The sequence below is a fragment of the Rutidosis leptorrhynchoides genome, chromosome 3 (genome assembly GCF_046630445.1).
Source record: "Rutidosis leptorrhynchoides isolate AG116_Rl617_1_P2 chromosome 3, CSIRO_AGI_Rlap_v1, whole genome shotgun sequence".
NCBI classification, from domain to species: domain Eukaryota; kingdom Viridiplantae; phylum Streptophyta; class Magnoliopsida; order Asterales; family Asteraceae; genus Rutidosis; species Rutidosis leptorrhynchoides.
The window spans coordinates 72765831-72777411 of record NC_092335.1 but is presented as its reverse complement, the minus strand read 5'-3'; the positions used below and the strand labels follow the sequence as shown (position 1 = coordinate 72777411).

The window sequence follows — 11581 nt, the reverse complement described above, 5'->3', positions numbered from 1 at the left end:
GACGTTTGGCAGATGGTAATAGAATGGTGTTTGTATCAACAATGGTAAAAAAATGTTTTCTCCTAATATAATTTAAAACTGAATCTACATGAAAACTGTACATCGACCTGTCACTTGTATACATTGTAGAACCTAGCAACCCTTCCTACTATTTTAAGAAAATCATGACTATCAACATGTGGCTCCTGCTTTATAATTAAGGGATGCACCCATAGATTTGGTAGGTTGGCAACATTCGCTGCAGATTAAGCTGGAATCAACGGGGGACCCTTGTATCTTTCAGCCCAATTTGGATTTCCCGATTGCCGGAAATATGCCCCGTTCAGAAATAAATCACCCTCACTTCTCCATGTCCATTTACGCCATATAGTCTCTGGTACTTGCTCCCTTTTTGATCTCTTTCCATCCACCATCAGCAGCTATAAAGCTGTTTCCCTGGCTGATGATGGTGGGGGCATTTCCACCTCCAATGGCATAAGACTTCCATTCTATATGGTCATTATTAACCACATGTACGAATCCAAATCTAACTGCTGGCAGCCGCTGTGTTACTCCCATCACCAAAATGGTTGTAAGCAAGCGTCACTTCAATTATCTTGTCCTCTGGTGTCTTCTCACTCGCCCCAAAAAGCAAAGCCCGTGTAAAAGATACAACTGTTTAAACCAACAGACCCGCCCATCTTGCAACACATAGCTTTATAGTAAACAAAGTACCTTGTCGTGCTTGACAAAGTGGCAATTCGAAATGGTGATATTAGTAGATGCTGCAACAATATCGATGCCATCATAGCTACTGGCATAAGGAGCAGTGGTCAACCCATACCTGTGAGGCTTTAAAGATGGAAATGGCATCACCGTCCCGGTATGATCAGTTTCGATCGGATTATTCCACCGGATCCCTCAACAATGTCGTACATGTGGAGGCCATGGATAATGACGTTGTGAACGAGCTGGAGCATGAAACCAGCCCCACCTGCCATGTGTACTTCAAACCCACGACCATCAACGGTCTTGTCAGGCATAAAGATAAGCTCCTGGCTGAGTCTAATGGTCATATTACGTGAAGGTGATCCAGATTGGTTCGGGCTGGAGGACCGCATGGCGAAGGGTGCCCGGTTCTGGGTTAATTACGTTTTCGTCCGTTGAGTTGTTCACGATATATACATGGCCCATTTTTCCAACGAAGGTCCCATGGCCGAACCCCTGGGCACAATTAGCCAGCCTTTTTCGGTTGCCCAGTTGCGATCGCACCTCCAGCATTTGTCAATCGAGTTGAACGCTTTGCATTGTCCATTTTTTTCTTACCATGCGGTCTCCTGATGGCGATAGCAGTATTGTGAGCCATTAACAACGGGACAATTGCTACAAATATAATCAAAATTAAAACAAGTTGAGTGCATCGAGCCCCTTCAATCTTTAAACAAACTTAAATTGAAAGTATTAATTGTTGGTAGCTAGTCTGGCCCTCTGAAAATCTGATCTATGATCAAACTTGAAAAGATCAGATCGTTTATAAACCAGTCCAGCTACCGAAACCAAACTATTCCGCCTCTAATTATGAATTTCGAGATGGTTGAGGTCGAGTGAATGAAGAAACATATAGATGAAAATGGTCGATTTTTGTCACATTGAACCCCAAAAAGTTAGAAACTTGCTTCGTTAGAGAAAAATGGGGGAGGTCGTGGGTTTTGTACTTTTTATATATGTGGCTAAAATTCAAGTAGGTTTTAATGTTATGAGAAATTCAAATTATGTAGAAGTCATCATATATACTTGTTATACTCATATTTGACAACCTTCGAGTGGTTAAAAGCATGTGGATTAGCCCAAAATCTCTAAAAGAGAAAACAGTTGAACCCGGCCCATTTAACACAACCCAAACAGACACTTGAAGAAAGATGCATTCTGTTGGGACATTTCTGGCAAATTTCACTGCATGAAAAGCAAATTAACATCAACACTTATTCCAACACTTTTGACCATTTTAAGCAAAAATTCTGCCTTCATGTATCAACTGTTCATATCATTATACTTGGCTTGCAACTCATACCTATATTCCTCCATGCTATGTTTCTGAACCACATCTGAAAAGAAACTTCACAAAAAGTAATCACTAATTAATCACCAATCAACATTTCTTAATCATTATTAGCAAGATATCCTTTTCAAGTTAACCCCAGGTGCCGCATAAAGGTGACGTTATATGTATATTATACACTGATTCGCAACAGTTAAAGCCGTAAACTTGGGGATATATTCTAAAGTATTACAAACTAATACTGGCCTTTAACATATGTCTAATCTATAAAGACTGCCTACTGAACTAGGCTTATAATAATCATTTGTCCCATCTATGCCAAAAAGAACTATTAATTATGGTCTAAGCTGCACGACCACAACTTGGAATCAAACTTTTGACTAACTAGATGACTAGCTTAACCCAACTTTATATGATTATAGAAATCTTTGGTTAAATGTAGTGGGCCCATCTTAATTTTAATAAATTTCCAACCTTTATGATGTTTAATCTTGAAGTAAATATTGCCTTGATTGGTAAAGAATGTAACTTTTGTACCAGTTATTAGTAAAAAAAACATAAAAAGTTAGTTTGCTTAGATAAATATTGAAGTCTTTTTAGTTAATGTATGTAGAGACATCTCTGTTTTAACAAAAATTAGTAACCTTTTTATAGTTATATCATAGAGATTAAAGATTAAAGATTAAAGATGAGAACTTTTCAGCATTTAACGGAAACATGTTCTTAGAACAAGCTCAATGAACAAACAAGCTTCTCATTGAAGATGAAGTACAACTTTTTCTTCATCAATGAAGCTATCAAGAAAGCATAAATATCGTCCTCACGAACGGCTACAAAATATCATAATCAAAATCAAACACAATAGTAAAGTTACACAAACGAACACAAGATCAACGATTATGATATCCTTACACGAAGCTTATCAAATAGTCGCAGCTACAATTCCATTGTATGTTGCTATGATCTTGGGTTACATTTCAGTTAAGTGGTTGAAACTTTTCAACCCAGACCAATGTTCTGGTATAAACAAATTTGTTGCAAAATTTTCGATTCCCTTGTTATCATTTCAAGTGATTTCTAAAAGTGATCCTTACAAAATGAACCTAAGATTAATTAGTGCTGATGTTCTTCAGAAATGCATTGCATTAATCGCGTTTGCTGTAATTGCTAAAGTTCGATCCAATGGACACCTAAATTGGATCATAACAGGTCTTTCTTTATCAACTTTACCAAACACTTTAATCCTCGGGATCCCGTTACTAAAGGCAGTGTTTGGAGACGAAGCAGTTGTGCTATTAGCGCAAATAGTTGCACTACAAAGCCTAATTTGGTACAATTTGTTATTGTTAATGTTTGAGTTCTCAGCTGCAAGAGACGCTTATACGCTACAAGGTATGTACTCAGTACTTATATGTTAAACTTTACATGGTTTTAATGATTTTTTATAACAAAAAATGTATCGATGATTGACCTGTTGACTCGAGAAGAATTAGAGGCGGGACAAGAAGCAGAAAGAATACCAAGAAGGAAAGCAATGAGCGTTTTAAAAACGGTAGGGAAGAAACTTTTATTGAATCCTAATTCTCATGCAACTATAGCAGGCCTTGCATGGGCATTCATAAGTTTCGGGTAAGTGTAACAATATAATTGTGAATACAAAATTTTGGTATCAAGTGGACTTGATATAAGAATCGAGCGTGTTTCAGGTGCAATGTGAAATTACCGAAAGTTGTTAAGGATTCGGTATCTATAATGGCGGATGGAGGACTTGGAATGGCAATGTTCAGCATAGGTAACAACAAAATACATTACTCATTTTTTACTACTTGAAAGAATGCAAGAAACAGGATTAAAAAAAAAAAAGGTTTAAACTTTTGTAATTTGCATTATTTGATTTGATAGGTCTATTCATTGCATCACAGGCACGAATAGTAGCATGTGGTACCCGATTAGCGTTATTGACCATGGTCTTAAAGTTCATATTTGGGCCTGCTATAATGGCGGCGCCTTCTATTGCTGTTGGATTAAACGGCGTACTTTTTAAAATTGCAGTTTTACAGGTAGTACCATGTTTTAAGTATAATTCTGATATAAACTGATAATTAAAATTTAATGAACTGATATATGCATTAGGCAGCTCTTCCACAAGGGATTGTCCCGTTCGTATTTGCTAAGGAGTATAATGTTCATCCAGATATCTTAAGCACTGGGTATTAAAAATTTACAAGTGTTAAGTTGTTTATTTCAGTAAGTAGTTACATTTAAACTATAAGAAACAACATGATGAACGGTTAATACTTATTACAGGATAATTCTTGGCTTGATTTTCGCGTTACCTGTTGCACTACTGTACTGCTTGTTGTTGGGATTATGATCAGTACACAGAGGACAAAGAATGAAAGAGTTAATTAGTATCCTGATACGTACGAAGTGTTGATCAGGCAAGCGTAAATGGTAGGCATTATAAAAAATTAAGCTAGTGTATGTAAACAGCAGCATATGAGAAAGGATTCAAACAAGCAAAATAATTCAATGGGTTAAAATTATAAGCCTGGCAACAAGAACAAATAGAGTATTCTTCATTTGTATGTAAACTCCTTTTGGAGTAAACACATTAATTAGTTGGTGTATGGCCTAAAATTCTATAGTAAGTAGTAACTAACAAGTACTAATTTTTAGTAAGTTCCATAACATTATTTTAAGGAAGTTAAGTTTTATACTTTGGTGCTTCTTGAATTAATTATGTATTTAGTTTACTTTTTTTACTAGGTCAGATTAATTTGATTTTTATTAATTACTACTGTAGACAAATATAGATTGGAGAAAAAGGGTTACTAATTTTTAGTTTTTATTAGGGGGCTGCAGCCCCTCTCTGCCCTTATAATGCTCCATGCTCCATGCTCCGTTCTGACTCAGTGTTCAAATGAAGAAGATTAATTTAAACTTTATAATTAGATGGTCATGATTATTTGAAAATTACATTAACGATGGTATATTCTTTATTTGTTTATAATTTAAATTATAAATGTTTTTGAATGACTTTAAGATTTATTGAAGTAGAAAGGTAGCGAAAGAAAGTATATTCATGGATGGATTAGGGGAAAGAGTCTTCACATTACTTTCAAGTTTTAATCACTTTTATTGAAGCCAAGAAGGTACGAATGAAACGACGGGGCACAAAAGAAACAACATTTTGCACTATGTAAACAGACATATACACTTACATATACAACCAAACATAACATATACTCTCATATATATCAATACTATTACTATAATTTTATATTTTATATAAAAAAAAGAGTAAACAGCCCAAAATTCATATATACACACTCACACGCCTGTAAACATCCTAGATGTGTATTTATCCAATAATAAATCAGTCAATAATGTGGTACAGAAACGTAAGAGAGTGATATAATTATATACACTCACATATTTATATGATAAATCAAATAGCATTAACACAATGTTCACAATTCAAATAGTTTTGCAATTTAATCTATGTGAAAACTTCATTCTACGACCTCTTCCATTTCTCGTGTCTTTCTCATCTCCCTTATTCTTATCTTTCACTTTATGTTTTTCCGATACAAATGATCTCATACCAACTAACATTTTGGACATCATAGAATCCGAATGTTTCCACGTATCCGAAGGTGAGTCCACAATCTCAACGTGCCACGTAATCTTTTTGTTTTGAGAATTAAGCTTGTCTTGTTGAAGAAGATCATGTGTGATCACATTTCCTAATGGGGGTGGTCCGGAGTGTGATTTTAAGTAGCTCCCATGAAGTGTTTTTAACCAGAATGAATGTGGTTCTTGTGGGTCAGATTGACCCACGGGTAACCATAAGTGAGAAGTATTCTTTTTTACGGGTTGGTTTTGAATGATTTTGAGATTTCTAGCTATCATTCCTGGAATAGAAGGTTGGTTAGATGCAGTTAGGTATTTTTCATAACAACTTTTTAGGTATAAAGATTCTTTGTCGTTTAACTCGATTGTCCATTGTGCATTCTTGGTAAAACCATCTCGGGATTTTGAGACGGATATTTCATCTCGATGTGCAATTAGGTACCGATCTTGACCATTTTTTAAACGGATGATCATATTATCTTGGAATAACTCCATATCAAACGAGACTTGATCAGAATGATAAAATCTCGTTAGATTTATTTTCAACCTTAATTCACGTTATAAACATGCGAACGTGACGGATTGAAAATAAATCTAACACGATTTTCTTGTTAGCATGCAAATGCAAGATTCGGATGAAAGATAAGGAAGAAAGTGAGATTTGAAATGGTACCAGAGTTGAGATTCAATACAAAATTGGCTAAATTTGGATGTTCAAATCCGAAATGATAATTATTTTTATATAAGATTTTTGTTTCAACCCGACACGTTGCTCCAGTAGCACAAATTATGGGGGGGCAAAATCAATCTTGTGATTCATCTTAACCAATACCAAGAATATAAGAGCACATTTTAAGATCATTGTTATGGAGTTCAGTAATTCATACATCTTAAACAGAACCATGAAAAAACATCAACCATCATGAAAAACAGTTTTAATTTCATTTGACAAATATCAACTTCTGAGTTTTCATAAACACAATCAAACAAGTAAAGAAATTAAGCAGCAAATTTAGGAGCTTCCCTGTTTTTGAGTATCTTCCTCTCCAATTCGTCCTCCTTTGCACCAATAACTCTTTCCACCTCTTTTCCTTGTTTCAGCAATACAAGTGTTGAAATCGCCGTCACACAGAATTCTTTCGTTACATCCTACAATCATCCATTTATTTTAATCGTCAAAACTGCTCGAATATCTTACATTCATAAATATAGTTATCAAACCAAACTCGGCATGCAATGCATTCATAAATAGAATTTGAATATTTCAATTCCCATTGGATTTTTCTAACAACCATTAGGGTTGTCGTTAAGGTGCATTATTAAATTGTACATTTGAATAACCGCCACCAAAAAGTCAATGTTAACCGCTATGTACAATACACTTACGCATTTTCACGACAACCCTAAAGGCCGTCGTTAGAAATATTCTACCAAAAAACTTATAAAAGTTGTAGTTAAGGGATAATTTATACTCGTAATATAGAACGTCATAATAAGGGGCATGTAAGAGTTTCCCACTTCCAAAACATATTATACAATTCAAATTTGAAAGAAAATAAGGATTAGTAACCGAAAGTTCAATAAGTAAGCATCCACATGATGACATATGTCTACGTGGCAGACAACGTGACATATCATGCCACGCTCTCCACATACGTGCCTGCCTATGTGGCACTCCACGTAATCATTTGACCAGTTTAACTCTTTCGTGCACAATTGGATCTTGTAACACTTTTTCTGGGAGTTTGAACTTTTTACATACCTCGTATAGGGTGTTCGGATAAGGTTTGAGGGTTTTTAGCTTATTCTATCATCATAGTGCATTAAGCCAATTTTGATTACCAAATATCTTATAGCTATTTAGAAATACGCCCATTTTGTGAAGCCAACATATTGGGGCTTTCTATTAGAGCTTTTTCCATACTTATAGCCTAAAAATCTATTAATCTAATAGCTAAAGCTCAGTCACATAAACCAAGCCTAAAAATCAAAACTTTTGATGTTATTTTGGCATACATTTGTAAAAACTAATAAGATTAGATACAAATCAGTTCAACTATTGAAATTAAATCTGAACCCTAAACTTAAGTATTGAAATTAGGTCATTGAAATAACAGAATCAATCAAATAAACAAACAGCTAGATTAATCTAAAACATATAAAGTAATTTAATTTAATTAATAAATAAAATAAAACAGAGGTATAAAAACACCTGTAATTCATCAACATCGATTTTGATGAAATCGATATCGGGGAATTTAGAAGCGAGAGATCGAATAAAAGGCTCTAACGTCTTGCAAGGTCCACACCATGAGGCTGAGAAATCAACCACCATAAGTTTAGGTGATTGTTTAGATTGATTGTAATGAAGCTGCCATCGGTTCGAAGAATGAAATTCGATGACTCGTGATTCTTCCGACGGTGTATCTCCGTCGTTAGGTGTCTGTTCTCCGCCTCCGACCAACGCTGATAGCAACGATCCCATTATCTTTCACTTTCACTTTAGTTTTTACCAATCAGTCAACGTCAAGTTTTTTTTATGAGTAAAAAGGAATACAGCCGTAGCTTTATTGGAAAGGTTTATCTTAATTACATAAATAGTCCCTTGACTTGTATCCGAAATATGTTCGCTAATACTCCGTAAAAATTAATCTTCAAACGGGTTAAAATGAGTTGATTTATAACAATATAGTTTTTTTTTTGTTTTTTTTTTAACGGCGACGTTACTTAACCCTTCTCGATCATATGCCACCCACACACATATTTGGAGGAAACCTAAATCACAACAATCCTGAGAGTATGGTTGAAGGTTGAGAAAACCCATCCAAGAAGCTAATTGTTAGCAATATTAGTTCTAAGCTCTAGAATTCGAACTTGTGCCTAAAACTGGTCGATCTCAGATACCACTCAGGCGATGACTCGGTATTTTTTTGTTCGGATTCAACATAAATGTATTTTTTTTTTTAATTTTTATAAGATTAATTTAATAAAAAATTAGATTCTCTTTATTTAATGATAAAAATGTTACTCTTGATGCATTATCATTATCACTTACGGAGTAATTTATAAGAAAAACTAAAAACATACAGTCGAAATCGTGTAGATGTACGCGGACATACAAACCCGTTATATTAAGTAACCCACGAATACTTAAAGTTAACTAGTTATTTTGATATAGATCAAGGCTCTTATTATTGTCTTCGACAAAAAAATTAAGTTTAAGTATATATACACATATTAACTTGTTTAAATTGTTGAAAAATGAATAAATCCTGATTAATGAAGAATACAAAAAAATATTTTTATAGTTTAGATGAAAAATATTAGATTTTAGAAACATTGTAGTGTCACAATTCAGATGGAGTAATTTTAGACTCGTCAAAATAACATTATTAAATCTTCCATGAGCAAAATGTATATCCCGTTTCCCCTTTCTCAATAAATCCACTTTGTAAAAAGCTTATGAAATTCCGTAATCCACATGATCGCTCAACCAAAATCATAATAATCATATGATTAAGCTATCCCATTTACGTTTACCACAACAAAGCATGGATCATTGTATTAATCCAACTCTTGTCAAGTTTTTCTTTTCATCTAGCTTGATATATTAATTAATTAAAACAAATCATTCAATACATATTTGATAAACCCAACCATTTTTCCATTGCAACAATCATTAGCAGGGTTTCCAAGATTTCTAATTATGAATTTTTCAAATTCGTTCATCTCAATCTTCCTCTGTTTCTCTATTCTTTCACCCGAATTCTACCTCCAATCATCCGGCTTTCGCGAAATGTATACATTTTAATTTAACCATAATATGCCGTTTCTGTTATGTAAATTAAGATTGTATCATTTTTGACTTTGTAACGTTGTTTTTATTTTTCAGGAGACCATCGGTGATCAGATTGCCGGGTCATTCTTTTGATCCATCTCGGGTCACTCACATTTCATGGCATCCAAGGTTTTCTACCCACATTTTCAGTATTATATTAATATTATATTATGTGACTCTGTAGGCATACACATGATTTTATTGCATGCAACAAAAATATACAGTAACCATTTCTTGTTGGCCCATGTATGCAGGGCATTCTTATACGAAAAGTTCTTAACAGATGAAGAGTGTGATCATCTCATTCAAGTGGTTGGTCATTCAATTTCTTTATTGAACTTGACACAAACATTTGTGCTTTTTTATGTTTCTACAGAAAATAAAAATGCTTAGTGGTATATGCTAATTTTGTTATGATTTATGATGAGTAGGCGAGAGATAAACTACGGAAATCTATGGTCGCTGATGTTAAAACCGGTAAGAGCATAGAAAGTACGGTTCGTACAAGCAAAGGAATGTTTATTAAGAAAGCTCAGGTCAGAAAGCTTCACTACTTGTACTATATCTCATTATTTTGTCTAGTGTAATGTAATTAGTATGTTGATCGAGTCACGAATGATAAAGGTTCGACTTTCTGTTTTTTCAAAGTATGAAATATGTGATCTTTGGAATGATTAGTTATATAACAAGGTATTTGTAATATATTCTTTTGCAGGATGAATTTGTTGCTGGTATTGAATCACGGATATCCGTTTGGACGTTCCTGCCTGTAGAGAACGGGGAGGCTATACAAGTACTGCATTATGAAAACGGTCAAAAGTATTTACCGCACTGGGACTACTTTCAAGATAAGACGAATCAGGCGGTAGGTGGTCACAGAATAGTTACCGTGCTTATGTATTTGTCAGATGTGGCGAAAGGTGGAGAGACCGTATTCCCTCACTCAGAGGTATGTTGTATTTAAACCTGACTCTGTTAAATACAAATGGGTTGATTAAAGTTAGCTTTTATATCTAGTGGCAATTTTAGGATCAAACACAATGGTGTCCTATAAAAATTGAAAAGTTGAGTGATACTGTGTAAAAAAATGTTTCTAAAGAATGACTATTTATTTCCATAAAAACCACTAAATTTAAAAATATATGGGGTCCTAATTATAAATTTAGGTGTATCCTAAACAAATTTGAATAGTATTTTTTTTAAAAAGTTTTTTAGTGAGGTCAAAGGACCCCATTTGATACTACATGCATTTGCCACTGTTTATATCTAATTGATGTAAGGGTTAAATAAAAAGAAAGCAACAAAGCATGTCTAATGAATTGAGTGGGTCAAAAAGGTCTGAGTCATGCAAAATAATCATATGCATAAGAGTTCATACATTGTTCTGTTATGCCAATCCTTACCAAACCCATTTTGACCCACTGCAAAAAAGCCTACTTACACTGAACATGTATAAAGCTACTGTTTGACCCGCGAAGTATGTTTACTCACATTTAACACCTTAAATTATGCGTTTTATTGTTTGCTTATGTCTTCTTAATTTAACTTTGTGTTATGATGGTCTCAGATGAAAGAATCTCAACCAAAAACAGATGAGGACTCTGAGTGTGCTAAAAAAGGCTATGCTGGTATGTTTCTTCGAGTACGAAATACATCATGAAACTTTATTTTCTAGCTGGTAAACTTAAGTTGATTATAGTATATAACCCCGTTGACTTTATGTTGACTTTGCAGTTAAACCCAAGAAGGGTGATGCTCTATTGTTTTTTAGTCTTCATCCTAATGCTACAGTTGATCCAATGAGCTTGCATGGGAGCTGCCCTGTTATAGAAGGTGAGAAATGGTTAGCAACCAGATGGATCCATGTCAGAAGCTTCGAACGTAAACGAGTTAATTCCATTAAAAACCAAGACTGCAGGGACGAAAACGAACACTGCCCCGAATGGGCTGCTCATGGTGAATGTGACAAAAATGGACCCTACATGGTTGGCTTTGCTGATAGTCCTGGAAAGTGTAGAAAGAGTTGTAAAGTTTGTTAATTGGTTTGTTTTCGCTCATAGTTTTCGTAT

The 11581-nt window shown here is 34.4% G+C and overlaps 4 protein-coding genes and 1 pseudogene across 4 annotated transcripts; 2 read left to right on the top strand and 3 right to left on the bottom strand.

Moving 5' to 3' along the window:
- Positions 1–156: 156 nt before the first annotated feature.
- On the bottom strand, positions 157–2064 carry LOC139900096 (probable pectate lyase P59; annotated as a pseudogene).
- An 873-nt stretch (positions 2065–2937) lies between these two features.
- Positions 2938–4412, top strand: LOC139896322 (probable auxin efflux carrier component 8). The gene is made up of 6 exons (XM_071878946.1): positions 2938–3430; positions 3523–3667; positions 3745–3830; positions 3941–4098; positions 4172–4248; positions 4346–4412. The coding sequence occupies exons 1-6, from the start codon at positions 2938–2940 to the stop codon at positions 4410–4412; spliced, it is 1026 nt and encodes a 341-aa protein (XP_071735047.1).
- Positions 4413–5518: 1106 nt separating this feature from the next.
- On the bottom strand, positions 5519–6169 carry LOC139900095 (uncharacterized). Its single transcript, XM_071882899.1, has one exon. It carries the CDS (start codon positions 6167–6169, stop codon positions 5519–5521), a length of 651 nt encoding a protein of 216 aa, XP_071739000.1.
- A 292-nt stretch (positions 6170–6461) lies between these two features.
- On the bottom strand, positions 6462–8209 carry LOC139896321 (thioredoxin H2-like). Its single transcript, XM_071878945.1, has 2 exons — positions 7887–8209; positions 6462–6823 (listed from the first exon to the last, which is right to left on the bottom strand). Exons 1-2 carry the CDS (start codon positions 8157–8159, stop codon positions 6674–6676), a joined length of 423 nt encoding a protein of 140 aa, XP_071735046.1. The 5' UTR covers positions 8160–8209; the 3' UTR covers positions 6462–6673.
- Positions 8210–9380: 1171 nt separating this feature from the next.
- LOC139896323 (probable prolyl 4-hydroxylase 6) lies at positions 9381–11551 on the top strand. The gene is made up of 7 exons (XM_071878947.1): positions 9381–9472; positions 9567–9641; positions 9767–9824; positions 9944–10048; positions 10228–10461; positions 11080–11140; positions 11247–11551. The coding sequence occupies exons 1-7, from the start codon at positions 9381–9383 to the stop codon at positions 11549–11551; spliced, it is 930 nt and encodes a 309-aa protein (XP_071735048.1).
- The last annotated feature ends 30 nt before the right edge of the window (positions 11552–11581 follow it).

Excerpts from the sequence above, each read along its gene's own strand:
- LOC139896322 (XM_071878946.1), top strand. The coding sequence starts at position 2,938 with ATGATATCCTTACACGAAGCTTATCAAATAGTCGCAGCTACAATTCCA. Across the intron at positions 4,099-4,171 it reads TTAAAATTGCAGTTTTACAG|GCAGCTCTTCCACAAGGGAT; the intron begins GTAGTACCATGT and ends TATATGCATTAG. Across the intron at positions 4,249-4,345 it reads CCAGATATCTTAAGCACTGG|GATAATTCTTGGCTTGATTT; the intron begins GTATTAAAAATT and ends TACTTATTACAG.
- LOC139900095 (XM_071882899.1), bottom strand. The coding sequence starts at position 6,169 with ATGGAGTTATTCCAAGATAATATGATCATCCGTTTAAAAAATGGTCAA.
- LOC139896321 (XM_071878945.1), bottom strand. The coding sequence starts at position 8,159 with ATGGGATCGTTGCTATCAGCGTTGGTCGGAGGCGGAGAACAGACACCT. Across the intron at positions 6,824-7,886 it reads TCGATGTTGATGAATTACAG|GATGTAACGAAAGAATTCTG; the intron begins GTGTTTTTATAC and ends GGATGATTGTAG.
- LOC139896323 (XM_071878947.1), top strand. The coding sequence starts at position 9,381 with ATGAATTTTTCAAATTCGTTCATCTCAATCTTCCTCTGTTTCTCTATT. Across the intron at positions 9,642-9,766 it reads CACATTTCATGGCATCCAAG|GGCATTCTTATACGAAAAGT; the intron begins GTTTTCTACCCA and ends CCATGTATGCAG. Across the intron at positions 11,141-11,246 it reads TGCTAAAAAAGGCTATGCTG|TTAAACCCAAGAAGGGTGAT; the intron begins GTATGTTTCTTC and ends TTGACTTTGCAG.